The sequence below is a fragment of the Nylanderia fulva genome, unplaced genomic scaffold (assembly GCF_048542155.1).
Source record: "Nylanderia fulva isolate GAGA-0341 unplaced genomic scaffold, ASM4854215v1 Scaffold38, whole genome shotgun sequence".
Taxonomy (NCBI): Eukaryota; Metazoa; Arthropoda; class Insecta; order Hymenoptera; family Formicidae; genus Nylanderia; species Nylanderia fulva.
In genome coordinates, this window is record NW_028190455.1 from 1,835,862 (window position 1) to 1,857,303 (window position 21,442).

The window sequence follows — 21,442 nt, forward strand, 5'->3', positions numbered from 1 at the left end:
AGTTTCTTTAAGTTTCTTACTGTTTCTGTTACTAATAATGCAAGTTAAGGAACTTTAAAGGTATAAAGAACTTTAAAAAACTTTGAGAGAATCGGAACAAATGTTCCTTCAGTGTGGACCTTTAATTTTCAGTGACACAATCGCGGTTAAAAGAGGAATAGGAACAAAACTCAAATGTTCCTGTAATATGTTGCTTTAATATGAACAAAATGTTGAAGAACTATTTTGAAATATAGCAACAAAAAATTACTAGGACATAGCTTTAAAGTTCCTTTCTATTGCCATACTGAAAATAAATTGTTAACTTGACTAAACCTTTCAACTAAATATTATTTTGTTAATTAAAAACGTGTAAAAATATTTAAATTAAATATAATTTATTCAATCTAACGAAACGTATATGTGGCTTAAATATTAATATACGTTCAATTAACAAAATGGTAATTTAGTTGAACGCGTTAACAAGTCACAAAGGAACGATATGGACAGAATGTTGTCAAATTAACACATATCGAACTATTTTGAAATATTTGACTAATATACTGAACTATTTGACATTTAGCGACGAAAAGTTGCTCGTTGTTGCTCCAGTGAGGAGCACAGCTTTATAACGGAACCGCAGCTGTGCGGCTGCCGCACAGACTCGCGAAACAGACGGATTTCTCTTCACGGATGACACGACGGTCTTCTCGCCTATCGCGAGAGAGCAACGGTCGCGCGAACTCTCTCTCCAACCGCGGAGGATGGAACTTCGTCAAGGAACAGGGTGTCCAGCAGACTCAATGAAAAAATTCCCTGACTTTTTCAGATTTTCCAAGAGCAGAAATTAATTTTTTGCTAGACTTTTTAGTATTATTTTTTTCAAATATATATCATTTGCATATATCTATATGATAAATCAATTAATTGTTAAATCATGAAATCTTTGAGATATTTTTGTAAAATAACACGATGATGAAGATATGAATTAACGAACACGCTGTAGATGAATCGATTTTTAACAACATAGAAAATTAGCGTGCTGAGAATCAAGGAAAAGTTTATATTTATTTAATAAAAAATTTCAAATTATTAAAACCAATGTAGAATAATGTGAAAAATCTAGATAAATAGTAAAATTTCCTGACTTTTACCTGACAACTCCAGATTTATAAAATTCCCTGACAGTGACCGGTTTTCCAGATTTCCTTGGCCGCTAAGACACCCTGAGGAATCAGTCATCGCGTCCCCAATTTTTCCCGCCGCTTTTATATCGTCCGAATCCGTTTCTCCGGAATGATTTCAGCTGAATGACGGCTGAATTAAACGAAAAGCAAATTCTAGACTCTATAGATTCTACCGCGAAAATATGTAACATTCTTCCGCGATTATTATCTTGACGCAAGTATCTTTATATGTATACCTCTTTGTATATACCTTTTTTTCTCTTCTTTTTTATTCTTCTCTTTCATACTTATTACAATATAATAATGTATTCATAGAAATTTCGACATGCATTTTTCTTTGCACAAAAGAGAACTTTACATCGCCAAGTTTTGGAAATTATATACGTCGATCTCTTTAACGCGATATCGTGCACATATTGTTGACATTATCATAACTTTGACTAATCCTCGCCGAGTTCGTGCTTCTTTCGGAATTGACACGCTGCAACTTGATTCTTATGATAATCCGTCACGCTGGTCGTACCCTATCTGTCACCTGACTGCAGAAAAACAATCTTTTCACGCTAGATTCTTTCATTCTTTCCTCAATCGTGTGTTCCGCCCGAGACGTGTCAGGCTCCGACATTCGAGAGCGGAAAGCCGTAACCTTCGTAAATTAGCAGCATCCTAATTGACGTATCCGTTCGCGTAGTTCGTTTCCGCGCTGCGTAAAGACGCAGCCAGCTGCCAACCATGAGAAATAATGAGGTGGAATGGGTCGAAAGAAGCTCTTTTAATTCGAAGCAGGGGCTATTTCGAGACGTCTAATAAAATTAACGCGGTACAAAGACTATTAAGACAAAGCAGAGATTTGTCAGAGGCGTAAATAGAGCGAGGAACCTCGCGTAAAGCGCTACTGTTAGGACGCCGTTCATTAAGGAGAAAAGGGGAGAAAGACAAAGAGAGAGACAGAGAGAGAAAGCTGAAGATTCAGGATTAGACGTGCCGGGTCAATGAGTCTGGGTCAAACGAGCATGCGACTCCGTATCGAATTAGCTTGTCGCACTGAAATTGACCTCCGGGCTAATTTCATGATTCACGTTCATACGCGCGTGTCCGTATAACGTCATATCCAGAGTGTCTGACATAAGGTGTCACGTCGAAAATATACAAGTACATCTTGTTATTTGGAGACTATTTTTCCTTAGCACAAATATTGAGGCTGCACCAATAATTTTCGAGTTATAAGCGATTGAAAATAAAGAGTTCTTCGCAAACTAAGCCTTGTGGAAATAAAATATTGACAAAACCATGCACATTTTCCAATTAATTTCAAGTAGAGTTTACTTTACTAAAATTTTAATTTAAGGTTTAGTTATAAAAATACGTAATGACAAAAATTGGGAATATGCAAAAAATGACGGCCTCCCTCGACATTTTGCTGGTGTGACACTTTATGTCAGACACTCTGTACAACTGGCAGGTTTTTATCTCCTTTTAAATACAGCGAGATTCTATAGCAAGAAGAAATAGACAAACGTCATTCGCGATGATTTATTTTATTATAAAACTCGATCCTATTTTGATCGAAAATTTAAGGTCGTCTGTTCATCCACGAAGGCCAGAGAGTTTCATCAATCTAATATCGAATGCGGATTTTTTGGAGAGTGGGGTAACAAAAGAAGCTAATTTATTTTTCGACGCATATGACGCGAAAAAAAAGCTCACGCGGGATTCCTCGCTTTTGACATTATAATCCAATATGACTTCGCGGTGAAGGTGAAACGGCGGCCGCGCTGGAGGCCGCTTAACGACTCTGCCTTTTGTTCGGAATTCCAATTCAATTTTATTCTCGCGTTTTATTTACACTCGCACGGACACACGCTCACTCTTCTGCCAGCCCCAACTGTCGGATATACGTATAAGCGCGCGTGTTCATTGACGCGTCGAGAAAGGAGCCGACATCGGCCGGCTGGACATCGGTCGATCGGACGATCGCAGTTTCTGTGTCAAAGAAGTATAAAAGGGACTTACCGTGCTTCCTGCGGGAGCTCCAAAGTACGGGAGGATGCGCGGATGCAGCAACGGCAGCGGCGGGGTTACCGCCGGAGGCAGCCAGCTTGACTGCGTTCCGCGAACCTGAAAAGCAACAAACTCTTTTGGCAAACCGAATTTTTATATATTTCTTGCTTTTATTTCTCTAATTATATACACACATTTTTTACGTGCTTCGCCGAACTCCCTCGTTTGGAGAGTGCAACGCGGGAAGGTGATATGTATATTTTTTATCAGGGTGTCCAGCAGATTCGATATGAAAAAAATTCCCTGACTTTTGCAGATTTTCTAAAACCAGAAATTAATTTTTTCTCTGACATTTTAGTATTAATTTTTCCAAATATAATATATAACTTGCATATATCTATATGATAAATGAATTAAATATTAAATCATGAAATCCTTATTGAGATATTTTTGTCAACAATGAAAAGATTCGGAAGTTAAGACAAAAATTTAAATCAATCATACAATCTGCATTAAAATAATTTTATAAATTGAAATAAATAAAATTTGAAATAAAATAACGACGATGAAAATATAAATTAACGAACACATGCTGTGAATAAATCGATTTTTAACAACACAGAAAATTAGCGTCCTGGGAACCAAGAAAAAATTTATATTTATTGAACAAAAAATTTCAAATTATTGAGACAAATGTAAAATAATGTGAAAAAAAATCCAGATAAATAATAAAATTTCCTGACTTTTCCCTGACAATTTCATGTTTATAAAATTCCCTGACAGTGACCTGTTTTCCAGATTTCCCTGACCGCTAGACACCCTGTTTATGTACGCATGCCAAGCTCTTTCGTCTGTGAGAGAAGAAGAGAGAAGGGCAAGGGAGAGTATTTTTTAAAATGCAAAGAAGATTCAATAAAATTTGTATACGTATGTATATTTTTTCATCCCTTGTTGTGCACAAAGAGAATTTTCTCTTAGAATTTACCCGGAAAATCATATGGTAATCGTGGACAATATGGTATTGGAAGAATTTTGTAAGAGTTTCTCTGATTAAATATTTACTATAAAATTGGAAGAAGTTTATAAGAGTTTCTCTGATTTATAATTCGCTCAATAAAAAATAAAAAAAAATATTAATATCTAAAATATGAAATATGTTCTATCAATGCTATGTACATATTAATATTTTTATTAAGGTAAATATTAATAAAAGAAATTCCTATATAAAATTCTTCCAATACCATGTTGTACCACGATTACCATGATTTTCAGGGTAAATTCTAAAAGAAAATTCTCTCCGTGTACACGTGCTTTGTCAAATTCTCTCGTCTGAGAGAGAGAGAGAAAGAGAGAGAAAGCAACGAGAGTATTTTTAAAATGCAAAAAAAGATAAAATCAAATTTTTATATATACATTATTTTAATAATGTATATATTTCCTTTTATACACGTGCTTTGCCAAACTCTCTTTTGAGAGAAAAGAAGAGAGAAGGGCAACGAGGGAGTATTTTTAAAATACAAAAAAGACAAAAAATCAAATTTATATATTTTTTATCTCTCTTTATAAACATGCTTTGCCAAACTCTGACAATAAAAGAGAAGAGAAGGTTTTATTTTTAAAACGCAAAAAAGACACAAATAAAGAAATAAACTGTTGTATACCATCGATCAAAACCATACACATTAGACTGCGTTTATTTGCGGATGACTTTTCACAGTAGTCATATTATCCAATTAATCAGGAATTAAAGACATCTAAGCAGGGGGGAGCAAGAAAGAGAGACGAGGAGGAAAGGGGAAACATCTTGTAACGCGATAGGGTGCAATATCTCGAAAGCGTTGATCCACAGCGCGCTGTTGAATCAAGACGGGAACATTAATGTGACGAGAGAGAAAGAGAAGAGAGGAGAAAGAAGAGGGAAGCCACTATCGATGGCTCATTAGAAACGAGTACAACGCGAAAGCAATACGATGCTTGCGCTCGGTATTCGGTTTCGCTGTCGCGAATGATAAAGCGACGCGATGATGATCGTCCGACATTGAATTCGCAGGTGTCGCGCAGGCGATGATTCTTCGTCGAACGAATTGATAATTCCTCGTACGTTTGACATTTGCATATACCGAGACGAGGAGACTTAGTTTGCACAATGGGACAAAAAATGTACAATGTACGCTCCGAGTAGCACACAATGATATATATATTCCCGGAAAAGACGAGACATTCGCTTCGAGTCTCTCGCGAAAAGACTCTTCTCTGACCAGCTAACTTTGTACAGCTTCGGAATACTAACTTGGCTAACGTCACAAGACTACCGTATGCGAAGAGTAACGAGCAACGGCGGCGGAAGGAGACAAAGTGCGTAATGAACGAGCACAGGAAGGAGACGACTTGTGCATTTCAACTGTCAACTCAACAGGTCGTATTTAAACGAGCGCGACTTTTTTTTTTTTTGTCAAACAGGGTGTCCAGCAGACTCGATGAAAAAAATTCCCCGACTTTTTCAAATTTTCGAAGACTAGAAATTAATTTTTTTCCTGACTTTTTAGTATTATTTTTTTCCGAATATATAATTTGCATATATCTATATGATAAATCAATTAAATGTTGAATCATGAAATCTTTGAGATATTTTTGTTAACAATGAAAAAATTCGAAAGTTAAAAAAAGAAGCAAAAATTTAAATAAATTACAATCTGCATTATGCACGATGATCTAAAACAAACGTGTCACTATAAACTATTATTTTAATATATTTAATAGTATCTAATATTACAACAAAACTTTTAAATAAAACATTTTAAATAAAAATTTGAAATAAAATTAATGTAATAATTTTTTTTAATTAATAAAAAATTTCAAAAATTATTGAGACAGATGCATAGAATAACGTGAAAAAATTCAGATATAAACAGTAAAATGTCCTGACAATTCCAGATTTATAAAATACCCTGCCAATACCCGGTTTTCCAGATTTCCCTGACCGCTAGACACCCTGCCAAATCGCGCTCTTCGAACTTACAAAATCCGTCCGGTTGCTCCTCGATCTCAGGACTAGATGAGGTAGCGCAGCTGCAGGTGCACGAGCAGAACAGTCTTCTTCTGCCGTCGCGATTCGCCAGGAAACGACACTGTCCTCCGCGGATAGCCATCCCGAGGAAGGGGACGAGTCATCTGACCAAGACCCCACCGAATGAGGGAAATCGCGAGAAAGGGATGCCGGTTCGCGAATCGACCCCTCGATATGCGTTTCCGATTGGGGAGGGAAAAACGATATGCGTGCTCCGGCACGATTCCTCACACGACAACCAGTATATATGTGTGTGTATACATATATATATATATATATATATGTATATATATATATATATATATGTATATATACATATATTCGTTTTATATTGGACGGTCGATATACCGAGACCTCGTCGTCTTTTTACGACGCTTGTTCGATGATCGTTAACTAATACGATCGCCAACCGATACGTGCATTAAACTTCCGGTCTGCGCCCACGCATCTCATCGGCTTAATGGCCAGAGCTCGCGCCCCCTTTTTCCTCTTTTGTCACGCACCCCCTCGAACCGCTATTTTTGGCGTCACTTTGGGACGACTAATCGTTTCGATTACGTAAAAGGACGATAAAGCGATTGTAGCTAATATAAAACGTCCTTGGATTAACGCACACAACAAACACATATATGTATATACTATATATATACATCATATATATATATATGTATTGGGAAAAAAAGTCTGCCAACTCGTTCGCTCGATCAAAGGACGCTCCTTCTTTCACAATGATATCATAATTTCATTATCAGTATATTTTTCGACAGATATCTTTCGTTACTTTTCCATCGGCCTGGTCAACGTTTGTTCGCTCTAGACTTGCCTGTCGGTTTTTTTTTCAACGACCAACAAGCGAGATTAATCGAAGAGAGCGCCCTTCGTGGGCGAAAAGCTGTTTGCTCCAATTTTCGTTCGCAGATCTCCCTCCGTTGAATTTTGCATCGTATATTTTATGAAACGTATGCACGCAAGAATCGATCGACGTGCACGCATATCCGATATTAATTTAATTAATCACATGTGCAGTATTCTAAGAACTCGTTTTATTCAAGGCCGGAGCGCATCAGCGTGTCAGATTCTAATTTGCGAGATTTGAACGGGATATGTACTGTATTTCTTGCGCATCGTCTTTCAAGAAATAATGTATGAGGAATGGAAATATCCTCAAGAGTAATATATATATACAGGTTGTCCCAGAACTGGCGGAAAAGTTTTTAATGGTAGATTTTTTCTGGTATCATTCGGAGACGATTTTTCCTCAGAGAAAATGTCGAAACATCAATAATTTTCGAATTATAAGCAGTTGAAAATAAAGGCTCTTTTGGAAACTAAGCCTTGTGGAAATAAAATATTAACAGAACTACATTCTTCAGTTAATTTTAGGTAGAGTTTGCTTTAAGAGAATTTTAATATTAAGACTTATTGTTAGTTATAAAGATACATAATAACAAAAATTGGGAACATGCTAAAAATGATGGTCTTCCTCAACATTTTCACTAAGGAAAAATCGTCTCCAAATGATACCAGGGATCTGCCATTAAAAACTTTTCCGCCAGTTCTGAGACACCCTGTATATATGGCGCATTTAATCAAGCTTCGAGCTTTAATTAGAAACGGAGCGAAATTAATTATCGTCATGTATTCTTTTTCGCGAAGAAATTTTTTTTTTTTTTTCTATAAATTTTTCACGTATACCGAGTACACGGAAGAAACGTATATATAGCCGAGCACGTCGCTCTCTCGCAACATATTTACGTTATCATATCGATCGTTCCTTCGACAAATAACCTACGTCACCTACGCAACGTAAGTGACACTTGGAAACGCGCGCGCACAACGGAATACGTTATGTATATCAGGTTCATGAAATTGCGCATATTGACGTTCTCGATATGATCATTAAGGAATGATTGACTTATTGACACATAGAGGTAATTGGTGACATGTCTGGCATCGAAGTTGTTCCAAGATAAGATCGTTCGGAAAATCGCGATGTGTGGGAGCATATATTTTATATATAATAACTGCATAGAATCGAAAATGCATATATATATATATATATATATATATATATATATATATATAATATATATGTATATGTATACACATGGAGAGAATTTTCTCTTAGAATTTATCCTAAAAATCATGTTAATTGTAGGACAATACAATATTGGAAGAATTTTATAAGAATTTCTCTGATTAATATTTATACCACGATAAAAATATTAATATGTACATAGTAAATTTTACTATGTATATAGTAAAATTAATCGAACATATTTTATATCTTATTATGGTAGATATTAATATTTTTTATTGTGCTAAATATTAATTAGAGAAACTCATAAAATTCTTCCAATATTATATTATTCCACAATTACCATGATTTTTAGGGTAAATTCTAAGAGAAAATTCTCTCAGTGTATACAATATATATTGTATTTTTCTTAATTAATATTTGCCACAATAGACAATATATATATATATACACACGCATTATTAGCCGTTTACATAATAATAGCGATCGATAGTTCTTTGTATAGTTATATAGAATTCAATGGCGCCCGGAAAGTTCTTTACCGTTGGCTAACAACCTCTTTGCCCTCCTTTCGCTTCGTTTCGGTGTATCATGAGAAAGAGAATTTCTATAGGAAGAGGATTTCCTTCCTTTGGGACTCGTCATTTCGTGCTTATCATATCCGTATTTTTTTTTTGCGGTGTCGCGGAGGCAAAAAATTTCGGCGCGAAACGAAAAGAAACGGAAGAAGGAAACGCAAAAGTATGATAAATATTTTCGTTTTAGTCATTCCTATTTAGTTTCGACGAATTTACGCGATAATACTATCTAAATTGTAAGACACTTTTAGCCCCGTTCGATGCATTCCAATTTTAGCCTTGAATATTTAAATTTGTCGCGCATAGTCGATTCAGAATGAGCTTGCAAAAATATCATGTAACATAAGTTTTTGTTTATCTTTTTATCGTAAGTCGTAAGTATTCCCATCTCACGTAGAATATTAAAAAAAACTGAAATCGATTTTTCTTTAATGAGAATGCGTTGTGTAAAAGAGTAGTGAATACTAATAATTCTTAAATTATAAATCAAAAAGAAAGAAAAGAATTTTTTACGCGTTATATATATAAATTTTTTAATCTTTAACTTCGAATTTTAATAGAAAAAATATTTTAAAATCTTTATGAAATTACATAAAAGATATATATACACACACGGTAGGAAAAGACGTAGAACATTAAAAAGATAGCGATTATGCAATAAAATCTTCCTCGCTAAGAAAGAACCGACGTCAAAAGTCGCAGACTTCGTCGTTAAAAGAACATTCGAGCTTTTTCGGATATTCTTTATAGATGTGACGCGACTCACCTGAAATCATTTTCTATGGCAAGTGGAACAAATACGTATATATGTATCTCTCTCTTGTAGCTCCGGTATACATAAATCTTTTATCTCCGTCATAAAAAAACGGAAACGCAACGTGAACAAATACGCGATAAAGCTCGCGATTCGCCTCGTATATGTCGGTCGACTAAACGTCAAAGCAACTACATACATATATTTAGTCATTTTCATTCATATTACTTTACAATAAGTTTCCTAAATACGTTTTTATAATAGAGACAGATAAGAATATCTTTTTGTAAATCATATTTCTTTTTGCATATTTTTCCTCTTTTATAAAATTATATATATATATATTTCTCTCCCCCATCTCTTTCTTTATAAAAACGAATACAGCTGATAGCAAGTATTTCTTTTTGACGAACCTTTAAAAGTATAATTAATTTTATATGCGATATACATTTTCACAGGTGAGTTACAAAAAAATAAAAAAAAAATACTATCCTGTTCGAAAGTGTGTCACGGTGTTTCTGAAAAAGGCTGGAAACCGCCGCGATAGTGTTTATCGAATGAGTCGTCGTTTGCGTTTGTGTGCGAGACATCGCTTTCTTTTTCACTGAACGCGGGCTATAACTTGGTCGACTCGAGAGTGTCAACTTTCCGTTAGCCAGTCGCGGCACGTCCGGATACGTATTAGAAATCTCACGTGGTGGTCTTCGTTGTTCGATCGAAAACGCGTCCGACTTTCGCAAGGACCCGGGCGCGGTCCAAAATTTCGCGCGTGCGAAAAAAAAATTGTTGCGCGGAGACACGCGATGTGATGTTCCGAGGTCGCGGGGCAGATAAAAAATGGGTAAAAGGCGATAATATGTTTTTTCGTCCAATACCCGCAGATAAGGTTATCGCGTTTGAATCGCAAGTGGTTTCCTCGCTTGTAAACCCGCACGGCCTATTCCGCTTAATTAAGCGTGTGACTGAAAAAAAAAGTTTTTTTTTCAACCTCGCATCCATCTGAGCTTTCGCGATTTTTCTCTCTCTCTTTTTTTCCAATTTCAATATTTGATTATACATCCATCTCGTTTTCAGCAAAGGAAACTGTAATGCTGTTACAAAGATATATAGAGAGGACAGAGACGGACCGTTTGGGAGGATTACGTTTTAAATAAATGGCTTTTTATTATTCGTCCATCGATCGCGTGTGGAATCCCGAGTGAAAAGAAATTTGGTAGTTAAATCGCGCGAGTTTTTTTTTCTCGAGAGGGATCTCGCGACTTTGAAATGCGGACGAGAGACAACGAGCGAGACACGAGTGTAGCCAATCGAGGTTATACCGTTTACCGGCAGGAAATAATTAGTCGGATCTCGTACGATGCAGTAAGTACGGTTGCATGCAACCTTGCACTTGCAACGATATTCGCGGCGCCGCGAGGTCCGTTTCATCATCGAACAGAAATCGGCTCTCCTATATCTCACGTCAACGCCTGCGAGACGCCTATATTTGTGATACTTTATCGCGATATATCTAGCCCATCGTGTGTGTATATGTATGTTTGTCGTAATAGCCCCTTGCTATATTACACAAATTTTACTCTTGAAATTTACCCTGAAAATCGTAGTAGAAAATGGTAATCGTGGGGCAATATTGCATTTTTTCAAAATTTTATGTTTCTCTGATTAATATTTATCACAATAAAAAATATTAATATATAAATATAATAAATTTTGCTATGTACATATTTTTCTGATTAATATTTACTACAATGTATTGTATGCATTTTATTTTTTTTATTGTATATATTTTATTTTTATTTTTATCTTACTATGTATACATATAGTAAAATTAATCGAACATACACTTTATATCTTATAAGATAAAAATAAAATATATAATATATACAATATATAGTGTGGTAAATATTAATCAGAGAAACTCATAAAATTCTTCCGCTATTATATTGTTTCACGATTATCATGATTTTCGGAGTAAATTTTAGGAGAAAATTCTCTCTGTGTAAATCAAAACAGTCGTCTGTTGCCCAGGTAGAAATCTGCCTCTATTTGCCGAGATTAAATACAGAGCTTAGGTAAACAAATACATTTTGAAATATCTGTCTAAGTCCAGAATACACCCTAGAAATTTACCTTTATTTTACCCAGGAAAAAAATAATCGGAAAAATCTGCATGGGTTCTAAATTGCCACTAAAGAAATATTTTTAAAGGAATATACGGAACCCTGATTATTTCCAGACAAAATTTCTACCTGGGTGCAACGACTTGCAAAAAAAAGTTTTTCATGCGAATAGAATAATAAAATAATACCTAGGCCCAGGTAGAAATTTTGTCTGGAAATAATCCGAGCTTCATATATTCCTTTAAAAATATTTCTTTAGTGGCAATTTAGAACCCATGCAGATTTTTCCTATTATATTTTTTCTCGGTAAAATAAAGGTAAGTTTCTAGGGTGTATTCTGGACTTATTGTTAGACAGATATTTCAAACTAGATTTTTTTACCTAGGTCCTATATTTAATCTCGGCAAATCGGAGGTTGCACCCAGGTAGAAATTTTGTCTGGAAATAATCAGGGCTCCATATATTCCTTTAAAAATATTTCTTTAGTGGCAATTTAGAACCCTTGCAGATTTTTCCGATTATTTTTTTCCTCGGTAAAATAAAGGTAAATTTCTAGGGTGTATTCTGGACTTAGGCAGATTTCTACCTGGGCCCTAACAAAACATTTATTTGAAACAAATAAATATTTATCTGTTTTGAAAAGAATTTTCTTATATTTTCACATCAAATCAATACAATTAGTTTCGAATAAATGATTTATTAGGCAGTATTGAAATATTTCTTCAAATTTATTATAATAAATTTTTTTTCAGTGTAATAAATTTTACTATATACATAGTAAAATTAATCAAACATTTTATATCTTAATATATGATATAGTAGATATTAATATTTTTATTGTGGTAAATATTAATCAGAGAAACTTTTATAAAATTTTCCCAATACCATATTGTTCCTATTATTATGATTTCCTGATTAGATATATTTATTTATTCTGATTAGATATTATTATGATTAGAAAATTCTATCTGCGTATCGTTTGAAAAAGAATCACTTATATTGAAACAAATCTTTAATTTTTTAAATAGGTTCCGGATATAAGAGATTTTATTATTTTCGTACAAATTTTCATATTAATGTTACAAAATCAGACATATATAACGCTAAATAAATAATAAAGGCCAAAATTGAGTTTTGGAGAAATAAATAAATGTAAAGAACAACTACTTAAAAATAAAGGAATATAGTCACTGTATATCTTGTCATTATCGCGACTGCAAATGCTAATTACGAGAGGATACGTCATTTTCTTTTAATTTTTTTTCACAATTTACTGACGTAATAAAATATATATCACCTTTGTTTCCGACGTAATAAAACGTGTCGTCGTTTTTCTTGGAACAACCAGAAGATTCTCCTTCCCGGTTCAAGGGTACCGGATATACCCGGGCACGATTTGACTTTACATGCGAAAAAAACCTCGCTATCGTCTATCTGTACATTATATCTCCAAGTACGGAGTACTTTTGCAGGTGATTGACATATTTACGAAATCATAGCGCGTGTCGCGACGTAATATATATATGGTATGCATACTCGAGAATAAAGTAAATATTTTTAACGCTTTCGTTTCGAAAAAATATCAAAGAATATTCAAACGCGCGCAAAAATTGCGCGCCAAAAAAAAAAGAAGGCTCTAAACACGAATGAAACGCATATATCCCATCGTAATATCCATAATAACGAATGGAAATTAGATTACAGGCGCGGAAAATTTCCGCAGATCTTAGCATACAGTTACCTCTCGTCGCATATATAAATAATAAAAATGCAATATATATAAAAATATAACATCGCGCACGTACAAAGTCAAAGGCGACGCGTCGCTTTATTTACTGCGTCGTGACACTTGGAGAGATGCGCGGCAGTTTTTTTCTCGACAAACTTTTATATACTTACGCATCGAAGTCTCGGAAAATCATATCGAATTAATACACACTCGATGCGTCTCTTTCTCCCCTCGGCCCCCTCCACCCGTCTCTCGAAGCGTCTCGTCGTACCGTGATGTGCCACGTGATATATAGATCATGATTTTTTCGATTAAAAAAAAAAATATAAAATAGCCCCCAATTTAGATTCGCCAGTCGCGAACCAAAATAAATGTGTACGAACTAAAATAAATGTGTACGAACGTACCTTTTACGAGACAAAAACGACGTTGCGATAGCGGAGGAGGTTGTACCCTCGTCGGTGAAATTCCGATCGACTTCCGTGAAGCCGGGATACCAACGAGTCTCTCTCTCTCTCTTTTTCTCTCCCGTTCTTCTTCGCTCTTCTGGCGCGCGTCCCCGGTGCGATACACACGTATATATTACACGAACGTTATCCGCGAGGACGTTGGTGACGGGCCGGAATTTTGGCGCCGATTACGCGGCTGAATCTCGAGCGCGAAGAAAAAACTCTGGAGGAAGAAGAAGAGGAAGGCAGCCGTGTGAACGGCGCGTCCTTGGCGCGGCGCGGCGCGTCGTCGCGTCGTGGCGTAAGAAAAGCGTGGCGTGGCGTAAGCGTGTGTCGTGGCGTGGCGCTTCCACCAGCTTCCACGGCAGACTGCCTCTGCCTGCACCTCGCTGCACCGCCTGATAACTGACACATTGACGCACGCTGGAATATTATTACGGTACCCCGACACAGACGCACGCACACTCCTTCTTTCGCGCGAGTGCTGATACGTGGCTTGAAAAATTCGCGTTTGTCTGAAGCGCCCTCTGCAGACGGGAGAAGGTAGCGAGAGATCGATTTCAGATCGACGAATGATATCGAAGGCGATCGATAATTTTATATCGAACTTTTATATTATCGAAGTGGAGAAAATTCGCTGTTTGCTCTTCGTTAAACGGAAATTCTGGAAAAAATATAACGGTATACGTTTCTATTCTTTCCATTCGTTATTCTCGATCAGCTGATTCTCGGTAAACTGACAGCTCCCGCGCCTGACGTTGGTCACGTGACTTGGGTGGAGAGGGAGAAAGCGAGCGAAAGACGGAGAGCGCGATAACATATTTTCATTCTGCGCATACACCATTCATGCGGAGCAGGAATCGAGGGGAAAGTTCAGAATAGCGAGAGCTCTCCATCGTGATTCGAAGAATAGGGAGATCCGGAGTTGTACTTATATACGTGTGCACGCATACACACGCGACTCGCGCGTGTTATGGCGTGCTGTCAAAATAGAGAGCGTAGAGCTTCACGAAGATCGTGCGATTCTCCCTCTTTCGTTAGTGCGCTCAAATAATAATATCCCGCTGCGATAAGGACACAAATCCGCTGGAACGAAGTACGAAAATCACGTTGCGCAAGTGGCGGGGACATCAAGCAAACTTATACTATGTTTGTGTATTTTCGCCCCGACGAAAACGCGAATCCAAGGTCCCACTGTACTAAGGACACAAAATTCGTTAGAATCAAGTTGGAAGAAAATCTCACTCTTACGAGTGACATGTAAAGGAAAACAACGCATACATATCTTGTTCCAACCGGGTAAGAGCTTCGAGAAGGAGAGAGAAATCAGGACAGCAACAGTGTCTGATTTTTGCTTTCGGAATCGAACGAGGATATATATTACGCATCAAAGTGATAAACAAATCTACAGTATCATCTTTTTGTTTTCAAATTTCACTCTTTGAATTTAGATCGTGACAAAACATAATGCACAGTTGATGATTGTGAAATTTGACGACACTTTGGAGTCACCGTAAACACAACTTATCGTTCATGTGCTAATTTTATGTGTATCCAACTACACGCGTCTTTTTTAAGCATCGAAATAGTTAAACTCGATTAAAATGGAGCCAGCAGGACAGAATCCACTACCTAATGCCTTGAATAATATTGGCGACAATTCCGACACTAAGGGCAGGTGAGTCTTTTCTTTGTTTATTCTTTGCTTATGCATTATTTTCTCTGAATATTGGAATATGAGAAAATAATGTATATTAAATTATTCAATAATGCTTTGCGGAAAGTTTAATTTGTCTTTTTATTATTGCAGCTGCTTGTTACTTCGCTATGCAAGCCAAAATTCTCTAGATGAAAGCTCACAGAAACACATTCCTCGTGAGAGTGGAAAGGACAAGCCACCATATAGGAATCATCATCATACGAATCGAGCCTTTGATGTTATTAATGAGATGAGAAAGTATGTATCTTCTGTTTTTTATTTGTTAAACTATTATTTGATATTATATACTTTTGTAAAAACATTTTTTATTATTTTAGGAAAAATTTACTCTGCGACGTCATCTTAGTAGCAGACAGTGGTATGGAGGTTCCTGCGCACAAAATGGTTCTCGCTGCATGTAGCCCTTATTTCTATGCCATGTTTACAAGTTTCGAGGAACGTGATCAGGAGAGGATAACGTTGCAAGGCGTGGATTATTCGGCGTTAGAGCTATTGGTGGATTATGTTTATTCTGCAGAAGTTCATGTTACGGAGGATAATGTACAGGTGCTTCTTCCTGCTGCGAATTTATTACAATTGACAGACGTTCGAGATGCCTGTTGCGATTTTTTACAAGCTCAATTGCACCCTTCTAATTGTCTCGGTATAAGAGCATTTGCGGATTTGCACGGATGTCTCGAGCTGTTGACGCACGCGGATAGCTACATCGAGCAGCATTTTTCGTAAGTTTACTTGAATCTTAATTCATTAAATCAGAATGTATTGCAACGAAATGTTCTTAATTATGTCCTTAATATTGCAGAGAAGTTGTTGATGCGGAAGAATTCTTGACCCTGGCAGCTGATCAAGTAGCGAAGCTTATTTGTAGCGATCGTTTAATGGTACCTTCCGAAGAGAAAGTATTTGAATGTGTCATTTCATGGGTGCACCATGATCTCGAAAAGAGGCAGACTGATTTAGCTCTGTTAATGGAGTATGTGCGCTTACCTTTGCTGTCTCAAGAATATTTAGTACAACGTGTAGAGGAGGAACCACTTCTCAAAGCGAATTTACAATGTAAGTTTGCTATTACAATATATATATATAATATATTAAATTATATACATATGTATATATATACATATATATATATATATATATATATATATACTATATATATATATATATTTAATATATATAATAAAAAAGACGATGCATATATATATATATATATGTATGTATATATTTTTTTTATTTTTGCAGGCAAGGATTTCTTGATTGAAGCCTTAAAATATCATTTATTGAAAGGAGAGCAAAAATCGTTGTTTAAAACACCACGTACCAAACCGAGGCAACCAAGAGGCTTGCCCAAAGTATTGCTCGTTGTCGGTGGTCAAGCTCCAAAGGCGATTAGAAGTGTCGAGTGTTATGACTTTAAAGAGGAAAAGTGGTATCAAGTTTCGGAATTACCAACACGACGTTGTAGGGCTGGTAAGCCAATATATTTACACATTATTTTCTTTTTTTTTCTTACAAAGTAACACAGAATTCTGTATTGTGTTACAGGGCTTTGTGTTCTCGGCGGACGTGTGTATGCCGTTGGTGGATTTAATGGATCACTAAGAGTACGAACGGTCGATATTTACGATGCCGCGGCAGATCAATGGTCACCCTGTCCCGAGATGGAAGCGAGGAGATCGACACTCGGTGTAGCAGTGCTTGGCAATTGCGTTTACGCTGTACGTTGTTAATATTTCTTATCTGTACCCTATCGAAGCGAGTTAAAATCGAGAAAACATCGACTAGAAGACGCGCTATCTTGTGTTATACATTTTTCTTTTTTTTTTTAAAATTAAAATTAATATTTTATGCCGTAGGTCGGTGGTTTTGATGGCTCAACCGGGTTGAATTCGGCCGAAGTATATGACCCGCGTGCTCGCGAGTGGAGACCGATAGCGCGAATGTCAACGCGGCGCAGTAGCGTAGGAGTGGGAGTTGTCAAAGGATTGCTTTATGCAGTAAGTTCAGACATTGTATTCTTGCTTAGAAAGCACTCTCGTTCCGTTGTACATTTGATATAGAGCAAATTTTTCTCGTGATTATAGGTTGGTGGCTATGATGGAGAATCTCGTCAATGTCTCTCCAGTGTCGAGTGTTATAACCCAGAAAAAGATCAATGGAAACCTGTACCAGAGATGTCCGCGCGTCGTAGCGGTGCAGGTGTCGGTGTCCTGGATGGTATTTTATATGCAGTGGGAGGTCATGATGGTCCACTGGTTCGTAAAAGCGTAGAAGCATTTAATCCAGAGACCAACCAATGGACTCCCGTCAGTGACATGGCTCTTTGTCGTCGTAACGCCGGTAAGTGATTGCTTTTGGATATATTCAATTTTTTTCTCCCTCTCCAATTTAATGGCAAATCTAATGAAATACAATGAACAGGTGTCGTGGCATTGAACGGACTTTTGTACGTTGTGGGTGGAGACGATGGTTCTTCCAGTTTAGCATCGGTAGAAGTTTATTCTCCAAGAACCGATACTTGGACTACCTTGCCGACTTGCATGGGAGTGGGACGCAGTTACGCGGGTGTAGCTATTATCGATAAACCGATGGCTCCCGCGATGACAATGTGAGGTCTACAATCCGCTGGGCATTCGACAGAACAGAACACGGACCCGGGTGCCGAGATATCGGACTCGTCACGGGAAGCCGGGCCCAGCGGTGTGCAAAATCGCGGCGGGAGTCACAATTGTCAGGGACCACGTTGCGTTTGTCAGAGATATGAGAATGGCGAATTAGCTGCGGTGATTATGAATCAAGGTAGAAATAATAATCAAGAAAGGGAGGACGGTTATCAAAACGCTGGTCACGCAGCGGCACGCGCTTTTCCACAAAATCGCCCCAATAACAATGCGCTACAGATTCATCCGAATTTGAATCCAAATTATCAAAATCCGATTGACTTGATCCGCAATTACAATCGTCGACTGCAGCAGCAGGAACCGGAGGAGAATATTTACGAACGTTTGGACGACGACGAGGACGGTAATGAAAACGCGGAGGTTCCTCGGAACGAACCACTAGCTCAAAACAATCCAAGCAACGCGGATAATCATACGTACGAGAGAATAAACGAACGGATATCGTGCAGCAGTAGAGCGCACTGTCGTTACAAATATCATGTACCTCATAGTTTCCTGAATGACGTGGATGGTAGCAGAAATGCGAGTCAATACGATCAACCGAGACACATCTATATCGATTATTCTCGACTGAGTGGTAACTTACATCAAAGCTCCTTGAGCAGATTAGGTCGTAATTGCTTTTCTACGGAAAACATCGCATACGCTTCCACGAGACGTTCCACGCATCCATTCGCGTACAATTGCACGTGTCCTTATTGTAGACACGCGGACGCGAGATACATCTGCCATCATTGTAATAATCTACACAATAGATCACGGTATCAGGACGCCACTAATTCCAGGCACTACGTGTATCAAGTCTCGAGAAATTGCAGATGTCCGTTTTGTCGCGGCGAATACTCTTACACCAAGTTCCCCGTTAACGCTCTTCGCGCCGCTGAACTATTTAAAATGGAGTGTTGCCACTGTAGAAATCCCGCTAATTGCACTTGTCGCGGTAAAATTCTGTCCGATTCGAATTCCGCTATTTACATTGGACGGTACCTGGATTGGATTAATCGGACAAATCAGTCCGTCAATAATCCTCTGTACGCCATGATCCACGTCGGTAGGATGGATCGCGGTTCGATGCTTCCTGGTCACGGGAACGCATCCAACAGCGGGAATCCGTCAAACGCGGATCCTGGCCCTTCGACGTCGTCCTCTAATGCAACATCCAGATCCGGCGAGTCGAGTCAATCGTCCTCGATCTTGCGATCTGTATTCGCTCCCGGCACTTCCACGTCGAACGCCTCTATCTGCCCCGTAAACCGATACGTAGAACGTCAACATACTTGCGACGACTCTTGTATTCGCAGCCAAAGTGGTAATCTGGCCGGTATATGTCAGCTCCTCGGTAGATGCGAGAGAACGGAGTGCAATCACGGAAGACTTTCGGTACATTGGTGGTTCGTGAATAAGTGGCTTCCCTTATGGAACTCTCACAATCTTGATAGGAACGTGGACGATAGGTCTTGTCACGTAGACGAAATATCACGAGAACAGCGAGAGAGCGACAGCGATGATTCATAAATCGAAGAATCTTTCTTCACCATTTGAGTAGACCTGTCTTGTCTGTGTTCCAAATATCCAATACATCTTCCACTTGATTCCCACTATTTGTTAATCATACTTGCTCGTAGCATAAACTCGTAGTGACACTGAAATATTTCAAGCTTACCGAAAAATATGGAGATAGTTTAGCAATATAATAATAAGCATACATCCTCCTTCCCTTTGTGAGACAATAAATTCGTATATCTCGACTTTGAAATATTTAATGGACATTATTAGAGGGACTTTTTTTCATTCATTTTCGAAGCAATAATCATCTAGATAATTATTTTTTATATTAATAAATTATGTGTTACATATTTTCATTTTATCTTATATATCTCATTCGAATGTGATAGATTTGTTTTACACTGGTATTTTAACGAATACACGAATCTATAGAATCATAATTATACTATGCAATATAGATATATCATATAGTGTACGTTCCCCCTCTTATTTTTATTTTATTTATTAATTGATTTATAGAGATTTCTTGCTATTGGATAAACATTTGTAAAGTATATTTTTTCAAAGTAATTTTTTTAATAACAATTTTTAAAAACTTTTTTTAAATAACGATCGTCTATAAATATCTATTGATGTCTCTCACTCACTGTGTATATATAAATGTCTGCAAATAATAGAATTAAAAACTTTTCAACTTTGTGACACACAACATTGATAAGTTCAACTAAGTCGATATCATAGCTGTGATATAAATTATGTTGTTTAATTCTAACGGGGATTAAAAAATTCCCTAAAGATTATATTATAATTTTATATTTGTTTGCGTGTTGCCTATACTATTTTTAAATTTTTCTGAAATGAAATGAGTGCATGTATGTCTGAGAGAGAACTTTGAAAAAGAGAAAAACCAAAAATATATACAGGATTTTTATACAAGATATTCGGCGCAAATAAATTTTACTATAATATCTTATATATATTTGATGTATCGAACAAAGTAATTACTTTCGTGTTTTCGTTACTATAATCTACTATATATATAAATTTATATTATATCATTTTTCGTACTTGACGTAATCAGTATTAAGTTATTTTTACACAGTTACATCGATTAACTTACAATTAGCTCCCATAAGTGTTCGCGTTATCATCGGTGCTTTGCGATATTATAAAGTATAAGGATTTATTACACGATTGTCATATTTGTCATTAATATTCAGAGCAATATATAGACTTCCTTCATAATTTAATTGAAAACCACATTGCGTAAACACATATGCCTCGAGTTGATATATATATATATAAAATGTGCTTGTTTGCGCGTATATATGGCTATATAGCGCTTTCAAACGAAACATGTATCCTCTGTGAGGACAAATACATTTCAAACGATATCGCTTTATTGTTTTAAGGGTTTAGCAATATATGCATATATGTGTTATCTTTTCAACTTGGAAGTGTCTCTTCGTATTTAGCACATATTATAAGCATATCCTTGATAAAAAGTCACGATATATACATGTACGATGTTGGCCCGAGGGCTCATAGATCAGTGAACATTGTTGCTAGGCGGACGAATATTATATAGTTAATTGTACCTTGTTTTTTTAATATATAAGATTCAGAATTCAAT

The 21,442-nt window shown here is 36.8% G+C and overlaps 3 protein-coding genes across 4 annotated transcripts in view; 2 read left to right on the forward strand and 1 right to left on the reverse strand.

Annotated features, from left to right (window-relative positions):
- LOC114930972 (dual 3',5'-cyclic-AMP and -GMP phosphodiesterase 11) overlaps positions 1-14,397 on the reverse strand; it is a 33,429-nt gene extending 19,032 nt beyond the window's left edge. Inside the window, 3 exon segments of the mRNA XM_029302862.2 lie at positions 3,180-3,284; positions 6,187-6,338; positions 13,861-14,397. Of these exon segments, the coding sequence (XP_029158695.2) occupies positions 3,180-3,284; positions 6,187-6,316 (235 nt within the window). The 5' untranslated portion in view covers positions 6,317-6,338; positions 13,861-14,397.
- Positions 14,398-14,676: 279 nt separating this feature from the next.
- Positions 14,677-18,248, forward strand: kel (kelch protein). 2 transcript variants are annotated; one of them, XM_029302894.2, is made up of 10 exons: positions 14,677-15,201; positions 15,354-15,580; positions 15,713-15,859; positions 15,940-16,344; positions 16,425-16,678; positions 16,865-17,092; positions 17,168-17,340; positions 17,479-17,619; positions 17,707-17,962; positions 18,044-18,248. In XM_029302894.2, exons 2-10 carry the CDS (start codon positions 15,507-15,509, stop codon positions 18,232-18,234), a joined length of 1,869 nt encoding a protein of 622 aa, XP_029158727.1. In that variant the 5' UTR covers positions 14,677-15,201; positions 15,354-15,506; the 3' UTR covers positions 18,235-18,248. The 2 variants fall into 2 exon arrangements, with proteins under 2 accessions (XP_029158727.1, XP_029158724.1); XM_029302891.2 differs by having other exon boundaries at positions 14,677-15,580.
- A 163-nt stretch (positions 18,249-18,411) lies between these two features.
- On the forward strand, positions 18,412-21,259 carry LOC146722046 (uncharacterized). The gene has a single exon (XM_085485570.1). It carries the CDS (start codon positions 18,412-18,414, stop codon positions 19,816-19,818), a length of 1,407 nt encoding a protein of 468 aa, XP_085341696.1. The 3' UTR covers positions 19,819-21,259.
- The last annotated feature ends 183 nt before the right edge of the window (positions 21,260-21,442 follow it).

Excerpts from the sequence above, each read along its gene's own strand:
- LOC146722046 (XM_085485570.1), top strand. The coding sequence starts at position 18,412 with ATGAATCAAGGTAGAAATAATAATCAAGAAAGGGAGGACGGTTATCAA.
- kel (XM_029302891.2), top strand. The coding sequence starts at position 15,507 with ATGGAGCCAGCAGGACAGAATCCACTACCTAATGCCTTGAATAATATT. Across the intron at positions 15,860-15,939 it reads GTTATTAATGAGATGAGAAA|GAAAAATTTACTCTGCGACG; the intron begins GTATGTATCTTC and ends TTATTATTTTAG. Across the intron at positions 17,963-18,043 it reads TCTTTGTCGTCGTAACGCCG|GTGTCGTGGCATTGAACGGA; the intron begins GTAAGTGATTGC and ends TACAATGAACAG.